This window comes from Magnolia sinica, chromosome 17, assembly GCF_029962835.1.
Source record: "Magnolia sinica isolate HGM2019 chromosome 17, MsV1, whole genome shotgun sequence".
Classification (NCBI taxonomy): domain Eukaryota; kingdom Viridiplantae; phylum Streptophyta; class Magnoliopsida; order Magnoliales; family Magnoliaceae; genus Magnolia; species Magnolia sinica.
Window position 1 is genome coordinate 63285672 of NC_080589.1, and position 20745 is coordinate 63306416.

Below are 20745 nucleotides of genomic sequence, written 5' to 3' on the forward strand. Positions count from 1 at the left end.
TGGTTTTGAACATGTTATGATGTCATAACGATCCACTATTTAGTAAGGATGTTGTCTTAGAGTATCTGACAAATTCATTAATTGACAGGCTTGGATTAACCCAAAATTGGTTCAAAATTCATGTAGGCTATGGTACTCATCCTACCAATGCACATCCCTAAGCATTTGATATCTTCCACGCCCCCCCCCCAAGTAATTTAAAGAAAAATTGAAATTAAATATGGATGAATATTATCACCGATTTGGACCCCACATGAATGCCCACAAATTGCCCAAAATTGTTGCAATCTATTGCACTCATCCCACTACTGCATGTCTCTAAGCATTTGACCCCAAAATGAAAAAAATAAAATAAAATTTGGATGAATAGTGTCGCTGATTTGGGGACCACTGAAATGCCCCCCAAATCGGCCCCAAATTCATGTAATGTATGGCGCTTATCCCATTAATGCATATTTCTAAACATTTGACATCATTCCCTCCTAAGAAATTTTAAGAAAAATTGAAATATAATTCGGATGAATAGTGTCGCTGATTTGGGGGACCACTCAAATGCGCCCCCAAATTGGCCCCAAATTCATGCAATCTATGATACTCATCCTTAATGCATAACCCTAGGGGTCGTTTGGGAGTTCATAAATGGAGGTAAATGAATTGAGAACAAATGGTTTACACGGTAGTGTTTGGATGGGAGTAAATGAAATGCATTTGAAATCCAAATATTCTATTTGGATGGGACTAAATGGGAGGAATTGGAATGCATTTGAAATTTTCAATACATTCACAGGAATATATGTGATATCCCAGATCAGCTTTAATATCCCAACTTAGTGTACATATATGATATTTAATAGAATGATTGTAATAAGCCCATTGAAATATATACTTTAGCAAAAAATGAGTAAATTTTGAGCCTTGGGTAGGGCACAAACGGAAGGATCACAAACAAGCAACTTGCCAACATTTTTTAACCGTCCATTTAGATAGCCATCCTTTGAATGATTTGGATCATTCCTTTGATGTGATTTTAGTGGTGTAGCTGATAATTGGATTGTTTTGGAGTATCATTATCAGGGCACATGTATAGCGGACATGTGCATAGTGGCACCATTGTTTACACATGCGACTCTCCAAGGGAGTTCAAAAAGGCATTTCACCCGCATTTACTTCCAAATCCTCTCCCGTGGAGAGGATTTCATTTACATGCACATTTATTCCCATTTCATTTCATTTACAAGCATTTACTCCCATCCAAACACACCTCAAATACTATTTACCTCCATTTATTCCTAATTCCACTCACTTACCTCCATTTACTCCCATCCAAATGACCCCTAACGATTTGGTACCATTCCCCCTAAGAAATTTTAAGAAAAAAATTTAAAATTAAATTCGGATGAATAGTGTCGTCGATTTGAGGAACCACTTGAATCCCCCATATCGGTCTGAAATTCATGTAATGTATGACATTGATCCCCCCCAATGTATTCGATCCCAAATTATGCTTATTTCATTATCTGACTATTAGATTGGTGGACATCTATTGGATGATGAAGAATTTAAATATCCAATGGTCAACGGTTAAGATCATTCAAACAATCTGATTTTGGGATTGTGACTTAACAATCACGGGTCCCACAATTTAATCGCTTTATATTGATTTAATACATGTTACGTGTAAAATTTCTGAGTGCAAGTTTATCAAGCATCATATGCCACCAGAGTATAAGGAAAAAAGAGGCCTCAAGTCAAACCCATTGGATCACAAGGTACAGTCTACCCAGCAAATAACTTCCAACTAGTTAATTGCATGTGAAATCCAATCTTTACAATAGATTGGCCCCAAAATGAGGGCCATCTACTGGAACACTTTTACTCAATGTTCGAAATATCGGTATCGCGCAATGTATCACACCCTTGGGATACCGATACATATTGGTTATTGCACGGGATATATTGTTTGTGTCGCGTAATTTATCGCACTTTTTGGGAAACATTGGGAAAATGGTTGAATTTTTCAATAAAACTTTAGGGATTATTAAAAAAGACCTTAATACACACTTTTAAATCACAAAATCTCAAAAAAGAAGTGCACGTAATAGGTTTCCTTTGTATAGGGTCCTAAGCTATGCACTGTCCGATTGAACTAAGACAACTATATTCAGTATCCACCCCGTCCATCCATTTTTCCATATCATTTTCGGACATTATCCAAAAAATGAAGCAGATCCAATAATCAGGTCGACCATACCATAGGAAACAATGATGATTGACCATTAGTGGGCCACAAAAGTTTTGGATGAAGCTGATAATTGTTTTTTCTCTTCATTCAAAGTTATGTGAAGTTATCGGGATTTAAATGGTAGGCCTTCGCATCCCAACTGTTGCCTGTGGTGTGGCTCACCTGACTTTTGGTTCAGCAGGATAAGGGCACCAGGGAGAACATTAGGGGCACACAAGATGGATGGATTGGATGCCATTTACACATTACAGTGGGCCCCACAAATTGTTTTGTACATTAAGCCTAACCTACAAAGCTTTGTAGTGGATCACTTGACAGCTCATCAATGGGTGCTTTGGATGACCAGATATCACAATTTTAGAGGCAGTCGAACTACACTATTAATCCTTTAAAGGGGTGAGGGAACTCAATGAGAAGGGTAGTTTTGTAAATTGAGTAAAAAGGACATGGTCTCCTAGAGAGTTGCCATCGGATCCACCAATGCACAATCAGTCACGTGCCGCCTATGCAGCGTGTCCAAGGGATCTGAGTGGATGATCGGGACCTGCAGGAGTTTGGGGCCTCCAGGTCTGAACAGTTGTGATTTGCAGACACTGAAACAAGCAAAAAATGAAAGCTTCCAAGCTCATGATAGGTAATCAAAGGCTGCTGAGAGTATTTTTTGCACAATACTGCTTGTTCTGGCCAAGTGGTCAATCTGGCAGGAACTGATGAATGCTGGTGAAGTTCACCACAGCCTGGTGCCATCAATCTGGATAACATTTGCTGCAGTGTTATTAAAGTGCCTCCAAATATTGAATGATTTTATTTTTTCCTTTATGCAAAACTAGTTTACTAATCTATTTTTGCTATAGTAATTATTTCATGCATCAATTCAATAATGAATATAAGTTCATTAAAGATGGTACATTCTTTCTGAAACTTGCTTTCTAATTTATTTTTAAGTTGTGTCTTGTAAGGGAGGAGAGCTTGATGCTGTCACAGTCGTTCATTCTTATGAGGATGGCATGCCAGCTGTAGCTCACAAGACAAGGATGTCTGCTCTAAATGTATGTTTCTCAAGCAATAATCACTTCTGCCTTTGTTTTTTTTTTTTTCTTCATGTCTAAGACAAACAAAATGGACTTCTTTTGTGTATGTTACTTTATTTTGAAAATAGGCATGTACCTATGTCAGATAACATGAAACAACTGAAGCAAGACATGATTTCTAATCTATTTCCTGGAAATCTATTAGGGAATTATATCTGCACCCCGAGTTCTTAATTTATATACCTTTCTAATTGTAGTATCAGAATAGTACATTTACCAATGCAAAAAGTATAAAACAGTGGTATATGTATCATAAGAAGCTGTTCTCACCCTATTTATAGATATTTCCATAAACTGCCTATGTGGCCTTGGTGAATCAGTCCATATGTGTATGTGTAGATTTCCATGTCAAAATGTGTGTTCTTATGTGCCTAAGTTTCACCAAACTTCTTCCTACTACCTTCTCATGATTTATGTTTCCAAATGTTGATATTTTTCATTCATGTAGGCTGGTATGATCTAATCAACAGGTTGGTGATAGTATAAAGTTAGGTTTTGAAGGAATCATGGGAGAGGTAGAGGGAGGTTGGACGGAAGTTCAGCGTCATCGTCATCAGAGTGATTCCGCCTCTCCGCTTTCTCTATTTGTGGCCAACATCCCTTTCAGCTGCTCTAGAGGAGGCATCAGACCCCGGTTTGAAAAGTTTGGAGAAGTTTCAGATGTACACATTCCTAGACTCCGAAACTCGGAGAGGAATAAAGGTTTCGGCTTCATCAGATTCAAACAGAGAGAGGTCGCCTTTGCGGCCATGGCAAGACTCCAAGGTTGCAACCTCATGGGCCAAACCATCCTCATCCAACTCGCGCACCAGCAGAAGAACATTCGTCATCAGCACAACCATATCCCCAAACCACATTACCCGTCCCCTGTTTTAACCAGCCACCCAACCATCCCCAAGACTGCTAGCAATCAACCCTTTGGACCTACACACCATCAACCCAAATGCTATGATTCCAACCTCCCTTTTCCTAAATCCGATCAGGGGTCTCTCCCTATTCATGTTCCACCCTGGATCCCCAACCTTAGGAGGAAAGATCTAGCAAATGCCTTGATTGGAGAAGCAGCCGATCCCACCCTCTCAGTTCCCTCCCTGCTAGACTCATTGAGATCCTCTCCTTTCAGCCCCTTTGGAGTGGAAGTTGCCAGAATATCTGAACATTCCCACCTTATTTCCTTCCATACCAGGGCGGAAGCGGTAGCTTTTGAATGAGATTCTCTCCTCTACAAGTCCCTTGGTCTCAGCTCCATCTCCCCCTGGGTGCCATCAACAGTCTCCACCAACAGAGGTATTTGGATCCGAATCCAAGGGATTCCTCTTCATTCTTGGAGCAGACCTACCATCGAGCAGATAGTGGGCTACTTTGGAACAATCGTGGACAGATCCAATCACTCTTTCAGGGGCCTCCTTTATGTTTGCCAGGGTGAAGATCATCCCCTTTCCTGGAGTGGCTCTATCCTCTTCTATGGATCTGGAAGTTGATCATCTATCCTTCCCGATCATCACGACGGTTGAACCAGCATCCCTTCAGCAGACTGTGGTACACCGCATGTCCCAACCATTGGCATCCGATCATTATCAGGCTCACCCAGAGATGAGGAAGCGTCCTCCTGACCCCACCACTCTAGTTCCAGTTATTCAGCAGTCTCAGCCAAGTGTAGAAGCCCTTCCAGGCCAACCCGCTAGCAAGGAAACCTCGGACTCTTAGCGCCCAGCAAGTGTTCGTCAAAATGCCTCACCCATCATTCCATCAAGTGTTGACCACCAACCCATCTCCGCAGATCATCCCTCCAATTTCTAATTACACAGCCCCAATTTACACCATCTACGTCCTACCATCTCTACCAATCCAATAATCAATAGTCCCACCTCTCCACCACAACCCCAATCCCATACTTAAAATCAAACCCCACATCACAGACCATCTCTCAATTCTCCTCGAGCAGCTCTGAATACCGACCCCATCCTTAGGCCATCATTAATTCTGCCAACTCCCAGTATTGCCCAAATAGGCCAACACTCCACCCTTGCTTCCCATCCCATTTCCCACACCCACATTCTATCTACAAATGCCTCAAATCCATGCCTCTTTCAAACCTCCTTCTATGGTCAACAGACTCTGCAGCAAGGTGTCCCGTATCGGTATCGGTTGGCGTAATGGTGACCTCCAAAACCGATACGGATACGGGGGCGTAACGGTGATACGGGGGCGTAACGGCCCGTAACGGTGCAAAATTTTTTTTTTTGTCAAAAAAATATGAAAAATATGGATTAAATCCGGAATATTCTAAGCATTCCAAATATGCATTCATTTATAAATTGGAACATGTTTATGGTGGTGTAACGGTCCACTCTTTGGTGAGAAGTTGTATCGGACTATCTGATGAATTTATGAACCAGATAACCTGAATTTGACTACAAAATTCATATATTTAATTTTCTAACTATCTACTATCAATGATAGATATATTAGAATGAATGTAATATGAAAACATCTTACATTTAGGTGTTTGCAATTATTTTTGAGGGCCAAAATTCATGCGTAAATAGAAAAAAATATAAAAAAAAAAAATAAAATGGCACCCCAAATATGTAAAATGCACATTAACATGTTCTACTATGATTAACACATCATATGACATCATTAAAACAGCAAAAGAATCATTAAAAAATGATTTTTCGAATTTTCAAAAAAAGGGCCGAAATAAATGCGTAAATAGAAAAAAAAATATATATATATATATATAAAATGGCACCCCAAATATGTAAATTGCACATTAACATGTTCTAATATGATTAACACATCATATGACATCATTAAAACAGCAAAAGAATCATTAAAAAATGATTTTTCGAATTTTCAAAAAAGGGGCCGAAATAAATGCGTAAATAGAAAAAAATATAAAAAAAATATAAATGGCACCCCAAATCCGTAAAATGCATATTAACATGTTCTACTATGATTAACACATCATATGGCATCATTAAAACAGCAAAAGAATCATTAAAAAATGATTTTCCGAATTTTCAAAAAAAGGGCCAAAATAAATGCGTAAATAGAAAAAATATAAAAAATATATAAAATGGCACCCCAAATCTGTAAAATGCACATTAACATGTTCTACTATGATTAACACATCATATGATGTCATTAAAACAGCAAAAGAATCATTAAAAAATGATTTTTCGAATTTTCAAAAAAAGGGCCAAAATAAATGCGTAAATAGAAAAAAATATTAAAAAAATATAAAATGGCACCCCAAATCTGTAAAATGCACATTAACATGTTCTACTATGATTAACACATCAAATGGCATGATTAAAACAGCAAAACAACCATTAAAATTTGATTTTTCGAATTTTAAAAAAAGGGGCCAAAATTCATGCGTAAATAGAAAAAAATATTAAAAAATTATTAAATGGCACCCCAAATCTGTAAAATGTACATTAACATGTTCTACTATGATTAACACATCATATGACATGATTAAAACAGCAAAACATATTAAAAAAAGTATAAATACCTATTTTTGACGAATTTCTGAAAAATGGCCCACCGAGCTTTGATTCAAAAAAATCTGTGATATAATGTGTTTTTATCTCAAATACCTGGCTAAGGTTAGTCGAAATTAGTAGTAGAAGGAGTGAAAAACAGTTTGGAAGCAAGAAGTTTCAAAAAAACAGCAAAAAATGAGCTAAAAATGAAAAAAAAAAAGTTACCGTTACGGGCCCGTTACGGCCTTTACACCCCGTAACGGGCCCGTATCGGCCGATACGGGTACAAAAAATCGTATCGGCCGATACGGCCCCGAAACGGGTAACTGTTCGCACCGTTACCGTTACCTATCGGCCGATACGGCCGATACGTAACCGATTCGGCACACCCTACTCTGCAGCCAGACCTTGTAACCAACATCAACTCTCCAACATCCCAGCTACCCCAGCCCATTCATTCCACCAGCCCAATCCCAGACAATACAGCTACTTACACTCCCCGTTCTGATGAGGTTTCATACCAAATTCTCCTGACCAGAGAAAATTGAAATGCTAGCATTGAGAGATGGAATTGGACAGAGGAAGACCCGACAACTTTAGGCGGGATTTATCTCACCGATGACGGTGAAATCCTATCTCTCTATAGCTCAGACTCTCTATCAGACTCCCTAGAGCCGTTAGATCCTCCTATTTCTACATTAGTAGATCTCGATTTGTGGGTAGACATCAGGGCCCAACAGGACCTTGCCTCTTTCATCACTCAACCACTATCGGGTGTGCCGTAAAGGCCGTAAAAGCCGTTACGTAAAGGTAATGGTGGCAACCATTACACGTTATAGGGTCGTAACGACTGTAACAACCGTTATGGAAAAAAAATGACCCGTAATTGCTGTTAACGGCACATTACATCCCCTACAAAGGCCATAATAGCCTCGTAATGGTCTATTACAGGACATATATAGGTTTTTCATACTTTTTAATCAACATTACGGGGCAAATATAGGTTTTTCGGGGTTTTTTTTTTTCAAAAATAAAAAAATAAAAAAGAGAGACCGTAATAGCCATTACGGGGCCATAACAGCCGTTATGCCCCGTATCGTAAAGGTAACGGTGGTGGCCGTTACGACCACCGTTATCGTTACGGAACACCTGAACTATCCCCATCATCCATGCCAGCCTATCACCTCTGTTCAAAACACGCCCGTATTAATAGAAAGACTCCATCCAGGAAGAACCTAAGTTTGGCGTGGCTTAGGAGAAGGGCTGTGATAGAAGGATGGGTATCTGATGCCTAGCATTCTATCTTGGAACGTGCACGGGGTAGGAAATAAGCTAACTCTCAGGTATCTGAAATGAATGATACGGTCCAAAAGGATTGATATTTTGTTGTTGCAGGAGTCCAAAAATCAATCCCCACAAGAGTAGTGCAGTGGTTGCCTCTTTGGGATTTCAGCATACTATTGAGTAAGAGTCAGTTGAAGGCAAGATCTGGATCCTGTACAACCATCCTTATTCTATTCAATCAGTTTTAGCTTCCAAGCAAAGCATCACAGTTCAAGCATCTTCCAAGGAGAGTAACACATCGTTTATCATCACCACTGTCTATGCCGCCTGTAACAGACGAGATAGAGAATCTCTTTGGGAAGATATTTTCTTAATATCCAGATCTTCGATTGAGCCATGGCTTCTATGTGGGGATTTCAACACAACCATCAACCCTCAAGAAAGAATTGGGAGTAGTTCTACAATTACCAGGAGCATGGATGACTTTAGGCTAGCCATCAGCAATGCTGGTCTATTAGACGTAGGTTATGTGGGATCAAAATTCACCTGGCGCAACAATAGATCCGGGCTTAACAGACGTTGGGCTAGACTGGACAGGATGTTGTTCAACACGTCTTGGTTACAATCATATCCTAATAGCAAAGTGGAACACTTACCTCGGTTCTTCTCTGATCATTCCCCTCTTCTCCTCTCAATAGATCCTCAAACAGTTGCAGGGCCCATCCCATTCAGATTTCAAAATATGTGGACCCTTCATGAGAACTTCCTCAGTGTGGTTGCTGATTCATGGGCACATATGGAGCAGGCCACCCCCATGTTTAATCTTTTTCTCAAGTTGAAGAGACTCAAAGCTACCCTCAAAACCTAGAACAAAACGATATTTGGGAATGTTTTTCAATCGGTCAAACGCGCTGAAGACGAGGTTAATAGGACTGAATTTAATCTTATTCGATCTAAATCTGACGAAGACAGGGCCAAGTTGAATCTTTCTCAGGCTAAACTTAAGAAGGCCCTCCTCCAAGAAGAGATATATTGGAAACAAAAATCCAGAGTTTCATGGCTAAATGCTGGAGACAGGAACACTAGATTTTTTCATGCTTCCATGATTGACAGAGGGAGGAGAGCATCCATCTCTTCTATTTGGCTTCCATTAGGTTCCGTTCTTCACTCAGAATCAGATATTGGAGTTGAAGCTATCAGGTATTTTTCCAACCTCTTCTCTTTCGAGAGCCACACGAAATCCCCCCCCACAAAAAAAAAAAAAAAAAAACCCCACTTTCTTACATCCCCCATCTTATATCCAACCATATAAACTCCATGTTAATGAGTCCTCCATCCCTTGAGGAGGTTAAAGCTACTGTTTTTGCCATCCCTGCTTTAGCGCTCCTGGCCCAGATGGATTTTCTGGAGGTTTCTACACCTCATGTTGGGACATTATCAAAAATGATATTTTGCTAGCTGCGATCGAATTCTTCCAGGGAGGCAACATTCCGAGATCTTTCCGCTGCACTTCCATTTTCCTCATTCCAAAGAAACCAAATGCTACCAGTTTTGCTAATTACAGGCCCATAAGCCTCTGTAACTGCATCCAGAAGATTTTTTCTAAGATTATTGCTTCTAGGTTGTCAAGCATCCTTCTAACTATAATTTCCATTGAACAAAGTGCCTTCACGAAAGATGGATCGATCGCGGAAAGCATATCTATAGCCTCAGAAATGGCCTTCGACATAGACAGAAAATCTGTCGGGGGCAACCTCATCTTCAAATTGGACATGGAAAAGGCCTACGATAGAATGGAATGGAGTTTCATTATTGACGTTCTTCGAGTATTTGGATTCAGCCCTGAATGGATTAAAGTAGCTCAACAACGCTAGGAAGGTTGCTGGTTTACAACACTTATCAATGGAAGACCTTTTGGCTTCTTCCAATCCTCAAGGGACCTTCGCCAAGGAGATCCTCTCTCCTTGGCCTTATTCATCATCGCAGCGGAGGTCTTAAGCAAAGGACTTAGCTGTCTCTTCCCCTCTGGATCATGCCTTCCCTACAAGCTCCCCAAGCAAAGCAGTACCATTTCTCATCTGTTATTTGCTGATGATACAATTATATTTCTGAATGGCAGGATATCTTCGATTCGTTCCCTTCTATCCTTCGTTCAGTCCTACGAGAGAGGATCGGGTCAGAGGGTTAATGCGTCGAAAAACTGCTTCCTTCATCCCAAAAAGGCCCCTTTTGGGAGAGCGAGGAAGATTTCTCAACTCACTGGCTTCAAACAATCCAGTTTTCCTCTAACTTACCTGGGAGCTCCATTAGTTAAAGGGAAAGTCAGATATCAGCATATCCTACCTCTCATTCACAAGATCGAGCAACAGATAGCGGGATGGAAGGCCAAGCTTCTCAATCAGGCTGCTAAGCTAGTGCTTATCAAACATGTTCTAGGTGGTATCCCTGTGCATATCCTCTCAGCCCTTAACATCCCTAGAAAGGCCTGCCAACAGATCGAAAAGATGCTTGCCTCCTTTTGGGGAACATCAGAAACTGGTAACCGTCGGCACTGGGTTAGATGGAGGGATCTATGTTATCCCCCCAGCGAAGGCGGGCTAGGCATCAGAAGATTGGTGGATATCATGAAAGCTTTTTGTTGCAAAATGGCATGGAGGCTTCTTGAGGGGAAATCTTTATAGGCCAGTCTATTCAATTCAAAGTACCTCTCAAAATTCATCAATGGTAGAAGTATAACCAATATCGGAAGCTCAAGTATATGGATTCAAGTTAGAAGCACACTCATTTTCTGCATTCTTAACTCGAGATGGATGATTGGAGAAGGAAATTTCAAATTCTGGACTCAAAACTGGACTGGTAAGGGGCTGCTCTCTCTCCCATTTCAGGCCCTTCCAAAGATGGCTTGGTTAAGGACTTTTGGAGTCCCTCTGGAGGATGGAACCTTTTGTCAGTTGAAGCTATCTCCCTGCTGCCTCAACCAGATCAATCATAGAAAGTGGAGTCTTCCTCTCGGACAGACGTGATCAACTGATTTGGAACCTCTCTCCCTCAGGTAAGTTCTCTTAAAAATCTGCTTGGAACGCCATCCGAGCCTCCCGCCCCATTCAACCTCGGACTCCCTGGGCCTGGAACAAGTTTCTTCTTCCAAAGATTGGCATATTTCTTTGGAAATTCCTGCACAGAGCGGTCCCAGTAGATGCTGCGGTTCAGAACATCGGAATCAACTTGGTGTCAAGATGTGAATGTTATATAAATCAAAACTATTCTTATGAAGCATTTTCTGTTGATAGCCATCAGCTACAACCAGCCCCTACTCCTCGCGATCAGGCCAATGCCTCTATTTCTAGCCCAAATCATGACCAAGCTGCAGCTCGTATCAGCAGTCCTACCACTTCCTCTCAGCCTACCCAACTCCCTCCTCTCAACCAAGCCTCAGCTACTCCATTTTCTGTCCCATCTCCCTCTTACCAGCAGAATTCCGTCACCCCGGATTCTATTCCTATAGCCAACACAGCAAATCAGACCATCCCACATCAGTTACACCCACCACCAAAACAGATCCACATCTACCCCAAGCAGCCTATCAGCCCCCCATCCATCCATCATTAACCCCCAGATTCTTGAGCATCAACCTGCCAATGCCCACTCATCTCATAGCATTGAAAACCTGGACCACCTTCTTTCCAATGGCCTGATAGCTTCCCAAGTTTGGCACTTCTTCGCCCACCTGTTCAAGGTCAACTTCACTGAGGGGCAGTCTATCTCACTCCGAATTCAGTAGTGGACGATGGCTGCAAGAAAATCATCCTCGTGGAAGCTCATTCGCGGGTTCATTCCCCCTCTTATCATATGGGAACTATGGCTTGGCAGGAATGCATCCTGATTCGATGGTCGGTCGGCCCTTCTCAAATGCAACTATGATCGCCAAAGTCTCATTGTGGATCAGAGAATTACTATCTCATCTGCCTCTCTTCAATATTTCCTTCGTTCAAGAGATGCACCTCGGCCATCATTTGGGTACGAATGCGAAACCCCTCTATCTCTGATAGGATTCAAATCATTACTTGGCGCCAACCCCCATCTGGTTGGGTCAAGCTGAATGTGGATGGATCTGTTAGGGGTAACCCGGGTGAGGGGGGTGGAGGCGGTATATGCAGAGACCACCTTGGCAACTTCATTTTTGCCTTCCATAACAGATATGGTTTTGTTTCCAATACAGTTGTTGAGGCCTGTGCGATGGTTGACTGGTTGAATCTTTGCAAAGACAGAGGCCTGAATCAAATCATAGCTGAGTCAGACTCCCGATTGATTGTCGAGGCCGTGAGCAACCCTAACAATGCCTCTTCTTGGAACATTTGGTATCACTTGGGATCAATCAAGCTGCTATGCCAGGCCCTTAACATCAACTTCATCCATACGCTTAGAGAAGGAAACTCGGTGGCCGATGGGCTCGCCAAGCTGGCCAGCTTGGGTGTTCCGAACTCCATCTTCCTTCAGCCGTCTGACCTTCTGAGATCCATTAGAGGCTCCATGATTCTGGACAGATCTGGTCTGGGCCAGATTAGGCTCTCCGGGCCCAAAACTGGGATCGGCTGATCTGTTTCTTTACAGTCTCTGCCTTCGAGTAGCGCTAGGGGTGGATTCTGCTAGTTTTGGGCCCATGATCTCATTTGCTAGTGCCATTTCCATCAGTCCGTTCCATTTTCTGCTTCACTTCCCTGTAGATTTTGTTTTTATTCCTATTTCCATATGATAGGTGTGGCCCGCCTCCTCTGGGGCCTACCTGAATTGCCAATTGTACATTTTCCTCTCATCAATATATAGCAAGTAAATCCTTTAAAAAAAAAAAAAAAAAGTTTCCAAACGTAAGAGGTTTGCCATTGGTTTAGTTTCCATTAACCCTCTCATTTGCGGTCTACTTGATTTCTTCTTTTTAAATTTCTTATTTATAACTTCTATGAGGCATGGGAGGGCAGTCATTTAGGTAAGAAATGGAATAGTTTGTGGAAATTAGTGTTGCTTGCTGGCATTTGGTCAATTTGGAGGGTGCTAGCAGAACCTTTTACGATAAAGCATAGCAAATTGAAGACGTTTTCTAATTGGATCGTGGGAGAGCCATTGCATGGGCGGGTGGCATTTGGGAATTTAAGGGATATTGTAGAAATTGTTTTGTTGGCAATCTTTTGCTTTATTCTTAGATAGATGATTCCTCATCATCTATTCCTTTTCTTCTTCTTTTTTTCTTTTTTTTCTGTCTGCCTTTTGATGCTTGTTTCTTTCTTCTGGTTCTAATAGTAGAAGTCTGTATTCACAGTCCAATAAATTAATAAATACATACACTTTCCAAAAAACCCTTTTAACTTTCATTTCCTTTTTCAATGTGTCTTAAGAATCTAACGCTTAATGGAAATGTAGTTGATTAGGAAAAAAGGGATAACGAGATCGATCCTACATGTATTGACAGTTGACAAAGTGGTGGCCTCTGTGAATTTATTCTTGTAGACTTTATCGCTTACAATATATCTTAACTTAGTTGCATGAACCTAACCTTCTACCCAGGCCCAGACCCCACTTTGAATCATGCTTCGGGTTCGCGCTCCACTTCGTAGCTGTTGATACTGAGATTTTGAAAAATCCACTTCCCGCTTCCGCACCCAATCTTTTGCCACTTTGCTTCACACTGCATGCAACTATATTCCTTTCTTTATAGAGCACTCAATGGGCTGGGACTGGGCCAAGCAAAATTAAAATTTTGAATATGACCGGCTAGGCAGGCTTAGCTCGACCAGTTCAAAATTTGGCTGAGCCAAACCCATGCCCAACCTGTGGACAACCCTGCCCCTGTAAATGGATCGATGGCTGAAGAGTGAAAGGTTCTTCTCGTAATCTTTCATAATGACCCATTCAGGTTGAAATGCAATGTATGGATAGCAAGGTCAATACTTAGCAACAAATGCATTATGCTGATGAGGCTTTGTACCAAGTAAGCTGGATTTCACAGAATGCTAATTTTGCTATGGGCCGCACTGGTGTGATTTTCGTGGGCGCGTGGAGGTGTGATTTGAGCACAAGTGGGGGAATTATCCCTGAGATCCACCACATCCATCAGGTGATTTGCCTCATTTTCACCCTGGATCCCAAACTAAGTTCAATAAGTAACTCATGGGGGCATGCCAAAGGGAACAATGTAAAATCATGCCAAAAACTTCTAAATTCATATGGTGTAGCCCTCATCAGTTTTGGAATTGATTGATTTTTGGGGAAGACTGCCCTTAAAAAAAGGAAGGGGGGGGGGGGGCGGGCAGCGTGTGGAGGGAGAGAGAAACCATCTTGGTGGGGAGTGTCAAATGAATGGATTACATGGTGGCGTATACACACCATGGTTGACTGCATGCACAATTTGGATGGTTTTAATGGTCGGCAAGCAACCACATCCCAACTAGTCCCTATGGTGTGGGCCACCTGAACTTTGGGATTGGTTTGATTTTGGGCCAAGGTTACCTTGATTGTAGGTTGCTTAGTACGCTACTACCTCCAGTACGTGGTATGCTAGGGATAGAATCATGTGCATCACGTCACTACATACACTATGTATGCAATGTAGTTTTATATATGAACTCATATCGCACTTTAAATATAGACACAACATGTCTAGTTTTATAGAAGTATAAATCCCTAGACTGTAAATGTAATTTTGCATCAATTTGATCATTAGTATGAATAGAGAGACATAATTTTGGGTCCCTAAGAATAGTGATCTAGATCACAAGTGATCCATAATACAGAATGCTTGATCTGAAATGAAAAGCGGAGGGTTTTCATGTTTTGGTTTACATTGGTTTGGGCTCAAGGCCAAACACAGGGTGGTGAGCATGATTGAGATGGTGGATGTCATGCACATAAGTTGCTCCCTCCACATGAGCCCACGTGAGTCCTGCTAGCATTTTCATTTTGGTAACCAATCATTCACCATTTAGAAGTAGATTAAGTGCATAAAGGTTCTTCATGATAGCTGTTGTTTTGATTTCTAACTTGTACAATAATTCATTTGTGGTTTAGTCCAATCATGATTTAATGGTGTGTAATGTATTCCAGTTTTCTGACACATATTAGCTGCATGCCTTTTTCCTCTTCTAGTATGGCATTGGATTGTTCTACCTTCTGCTAGTTAGGAGGATATTTAGTGTGGTACTTTAAATTGTCATGGACTGACACCTCTAAGCCAATGTCTGATTGCTTGAAGATCAAAATCTTTGGCATGAATCATCACCCTAGCAGTTGGTTTTACAAGGCTTTTAGTGTTGTGTCAACGCTACCTTTTATGGATTGGTGGCATGCAAGTTTTTGAATGTTGATTGCATAACGTAGCCTCTCAGTTTATCACTGCTAATCAAGGATCATTATTACCACCGCCACCATCACTATCATGAATCATCATATCATTTTGTTATTAATTCTATCCTTTGTACTATCCCCACATGTCCATCTCAACATCGTCATCTTCGCAACACTCATCATGCTTATGCTGCCTTCTAACATGGTTTGAAGATTCATTTGAGTCCAAGATGACTCAATAGAGTCAATTCGAACTCGTCGATTTGGACTTGGCTGGACCTGGTTTGGATTGACAACTCGAGTCTTGTGGGGTTGGTTAGACTAGGGCCAACTTGGATGAGTCGCTATAGAGATGGGTGACACAATTGGATCAGGCCAAGTCAACTTGAGCAACTTGCCTTTATATAAAAGAAAAGGGGGGTCTATCCTTAACCCAAATTTTAGATTTTCAGCCTAGTTTCACCCTTTTCACCACCAAATCTCAAATCTAGTTTATTGAAGGCCCGTGACACACGTAGGTGCTTCTACTGTTGTCAGTTCAAAAGAAAACCCCACTATGTGTGGATCAAAGTAGGATTTTCAAGAAATTTGGAGGTTTTTTGAATAACTCCCAAAACCGTAGTAAACCTTCAATTTTCTTCCTTGTTTATTAGAAATTGTTGTCTAACCATATATCCATGCTTTCCAAGTTGAAAGCATGCATTCATTATTGATTTTTCAGAGAGATTTGAAGAAAAAGCAGTAAAAATATGCTAAAATTGTTTATATATATATATATATATATATATATATATATATATATATATATATATATATATATATATATTCTAAAATGATTAAAGCTACGAGGGGTTTTTCAAAAAAGCGATCAAGGAACTTCGTTGTTTAATCCATTAATCATCATCGTCATTGTCATCATCATCTAAGCCTTATCCCAACTAACTGGGGTCGGCTACATGAATCCTTTTCCACGTTTCCACTCTATTAATGGCTATAACTTTAGTTAGACCATAGGTCATTAGGTCTTTCCTTACTACCTCCATCTACACACTTTTGGGCCTTCCCTCTGTCCTTTTAGGGCCTTCAACTAGTACCAACTCACTCCTAACTTGCGCAGTTCTTGGTCTTCGTTGCACATGACCAAACCATCTAACTCTACGTTCCCTCATCTTATTATCCCCTGGTGTCATTCCTCAGTTCCCTTGGATGCATGTATTGACTTGGTAAAATTATTTCATTGAAAAAAACACATAAAAACTTGCCTAGGTACCAGTCAAGGTGTTCCGTAATGGTAACGGTGGCCATAACGGCCACCATCGATACCTTTACGATACGGGGCATAATGGCTATTACGGCTTTATTTTTTTTTTATTTATTGAAAAAACTCCCAAAAAACTTATATCTGCCCCGTAATGTTGATTAAAAGTATGAAAAACCTGTATATGTCTTGTAATAGACCATTATGGGGTTATTATGGCCTTTCTAGGGGATGTAACGTGCTATTAACGGCAATTACAGGTCTTTTTTTTCCATAATGGTTGTTACGGCCGTTATGACCCCGTAACGTGTAACGGTTGCCACCATTACCTTTACGTAACGGCCTTTATGGCACACCATGCTACCAGTTGAAGCACAATGAAGTGATATCTATACAATTTTTAGGTCATAGAGTAACTAGAATGTATCCTAAAACTAGCTTAAGTGTCATTTTTTACTTTTAAAAGTTGTCCATGTATTTTTATTTTTTCCTTGTAATTTATGAAAAAAAAGGGCAATTTGGCCCAACATGTCTGGTACGACTTGAGTCAGGACCGAAATGAGTCAATTCGAGTCACTGAGTCTTAATACCATGCCTTCTATCTGCCTGACATGTTGCTGCATGCATTTAGCAAAGGCTTTTGTAAAATCTTCTTTTGACTTTCATTGACATGTGGTGATCACACATAGGCACATTTTCACTTCATCCACCCCACTCTTAAGTTTATTGGAAGCATCCTCATCGATCTCCCCATCCTTTTTTATAATAGAGCAAAAGTAATGAAACAGACCACTTTGTGGGATCTCTTGATCATTAATTTTAAATAAAGAATCACCTCTTCATTATTCCTATTAAAGTTGCATTCAATCTAGGTTCAACTATTGTTGAAGCCTCTCGATTCTAGAACCTTCCTCCAAATCCCTAATTTAGCATTTGCCCCTACACTAATCTTATCGACCAACCCTACATTTTCTGCAAACAACATAAAGAGACATCATCTGCTGACAACATCAATGGTTGATATCTACATTGAATTGATGAAAAATTGAATTTGCTGAAGGCTGGAAAGTGAACAGCATGTTTGTTAGGTCAAACTAAAATTAGATTAGTAAGAACATAGAAAGTTCATAATAGAAGTGGGTCATGCTCTGCTTGGTATTGTGCATTTTGTTGTCCTGCATTGGCCTTTTGATGACTTAAATTGCCTTGCTTCTTATTTTTCTCAATTGTCAGGAGTTGGTTCGCATGGTGGTTCTGTTATTTTCATTATTTTGAGTGGAAATTAAATTTCATCTGGTGTGTGGAATGTTATGGAACTTGAATAGAAGTATTGCCATTCCTATAGATGCCGATTAAAGCAAAACATTGATGCTAATCCATTTTCGTTTGTGAAGCACCGTGATGAGTATTTTATTTGGATCATTTTCATAACAAATGATCATGGCAATTGCAAAGTTTTTCTCCATTTTGAGAATAAAATGGGTATTTAAGATGTTCAAAATGCAGCTGCCGTCTGATAGTTCACAAAACAGGTACCTCCTATGGGTCTGTTCTACCCCCAGCTTTTAGTTCCAGATGAGTATCCCCCACCCCCCCGTTCTTGGTGAGTTATGATTCTTCATTGACTGATAAGAAAGAAATTATTCTTCTATAATTTTTTGAAAAGTGTGATGTGCACTACAAGTTTGCTTTCCATGGGATTACAGCTCACAAGTGCCAATGTGGCATGTGCACAAGATCCATGTTGCTCATCGGGCTAGACCGCTGTAGATATTCTGCAATAAGAACATGCCTGTTCTGTCATTTGGTGGGTCACATCGCACATGTACATTAAATATGGACCGTCAAACTTGTTAAAGGCCCACTCAGAGAGTGCAATCCTTGTTTTTGGGCCAGGTACACAAAACGTTGAGGCCCGCATGGTGAGCAGCTTAGACCTTGCATATGTTTGCTGCTTTTGCATATGAGCAGGGTATCCCTCGTAAAGTGCAGTTATGCTCATTGTTTTTCTGGCCTCTATACTGGATATAAAAGACACAAGCTTCCTGTCATTCATTTCTTTAATAGTTTTACAACACCCCCAGGTTTCATGACTATGAGGATATGCTGGAAGATAGTTGGCATATGGATTTTCCAAGAAGACCGGACATGCCAGATGGCATGTTTCTTGGTGTTAATGGTGGAGTAAACATGTGGGAAAACTATCCAGTTTTCCCAATTAGACCCAAGAAGGAGGAAAACCTTGGGCTTGCAGATGCAATTACTAGTAGTATTCTCTCAGCAGGTAGAATTTCAGTTAGTCCATATTCCTTGAGATGATGGAAAAAAATCTGTTTCTACATGACACTATTTCTGCTGATTTGGCAGGTCGTATAGACCTCCAGAGGAAGTTATTTTGTAGCATACAATTGGTGAGTGATTGGAATCGTGATAGAAGCTATTCTATTGATTATTTTGGTAGTTCAAAATTTTTAGGCAAGTGATGTTTAATTCTATGGATCAGATTGGTGGGGTCGCTTTGACTGGCGGTCTGGTTGGTGCCGTGGAGGAAAGGTTTGTTGCAGTCCTGTAAATGGCAATATCTTGGTCATCATCAGCATCCAAAGATATGACTGGTTGAATAGTAGCAGCAATGAGACCTAAGAGAAGCATGCACTCAGTCTATATTCGATGAATGGGAAATCCACCATAGCCATACTCCTCTAATGCTGTCCACCAAAAAGTTGTTTTATCCATTGACACTGTCCTTAGATGCTGCAAATGTACTCTGTTCTATATTAATTATTTCCATCAATGTCAAGCAAATTAACATTCAATACATCATTACAACATTTGTTCCATTCTTGCAGATAAATAGAAATTACAATGTGTGGGCTTGAACTTTGTTCATTGCTTTAAGACCCCCCTCAAATTTCACATCATCTAACCCCTATAAACGACAAGAAGAAAATGTTGCATAATTTGTTAGGTATAGAGTGCACCACCCTTTGGCTGACCAGTTAGAAGAGGTGGGGAATAACTCTTTGGTTTTCACCATATGCAAAATAAGAGAAAAAGTTTGTTGTCCTGAGCAATATGTCATGGACCGATCATTCACAAATCACAAGGGCAGGGACAACCAATCTTTGCTCACTTTGTACATGCGATGTAGAGAATTCTAGAGAATGCTAGTGTAAAGATTACGCATGGATGAACGTGATGAGGTCGATCACCGTCTTCCTCAAGGGGATAACTACTCTGAATCCACGGAGCTTTTCTGGACTCTTCATAGAGATACCTTGATTCCATGAGGAAAGATAGAAACTAGAAGTAATTCTAGAATTCGAAATTTCATTAATGGATAATTGTCTGCTATGTATGTCCCTATTACATCATTAATATAGAAAAAAATATATATATATATCAAAATTCGTAATTACCAAAAATAGTAAAATTCTAACTCTAATAAAAATCCAAATTCTAATAAAACTCTTTTAAAACCTAATTTCTAAAAATAAAATTTTCAAATAAACTTTTGCTAAAAGAGTCCTAACATGATTAAGAGTTGTTTCTAAAAAAGAAGAAAATCTAAAACTCTAAAAATAAGAACAAAATTAAAAAGTTTGGAATTACTAAAAATAGTAATTTTTCTTAAATTTTTGTTTTTGAGCTGAAGGTGCGCACTTTCTGATGAAATGGACAGATGTGACCCACTTTGTGGGTCGGTTCACCTCAGATGGCCCGTTTCAATAAATATTGATAGGTTATTCATCCCATAACGATACTCGGATCAAAAGTTATGATCAATTCACGGTACACCTTCTTTTGGCCCAACCATGCTAGGAATGTATCTGTGACATGTTCTACATCAAAAGATCTCTACATAGTGGAATCTTGTAAAGAGTAATGTAGAGCATTCTAAAAGGTTTCTAGAGTGTTGGCGATCGCTACATGGCGCCATCTTAACCATTGGAATCTAGATGTTCCTTGGTCTATGTAAGGAGGGGTCCTCATTTGTAACTATCATTAGAAACCTCAAAAGTTGTAAGCTCTCTTACTTCG

The 20745-nt window shown here is 40.2% G+C and overlaps 1 protein-coding gene across 2 annotated transcripts in view; it reads left to right on the plus strand.

The window, feature by feature from the left end:
- The window catches only part of LOC131231889 (actin-related protein 9), a 99052-nt gene that overhangs the window by 62664 nt on the left and 15643 nt on the right, over nt 1-20745 (plus strand). For both annotated transcript variants that reach the window (XM_058228239.1, XM_058228238.1), the window contains exons 13-17: nt 3202-3291; nt 18237-18307; nt 18789-18988; nt 19072-19115; nt 19208-19257. In XM_058228239.1, coding sequence (XP_058084222.1) covers nt 3202-3291; nt 18237-18307; nt 18789-18988; nt 19072-19115; nt 19208-19257 — 455 coding nt within the window. The remainder of the gene's footprint in view (nt 1-3201; nt 3292-18236; nt 18308-18788; nt 18989-19071; nt 19116-19207; nt 19258-20745) is intronic.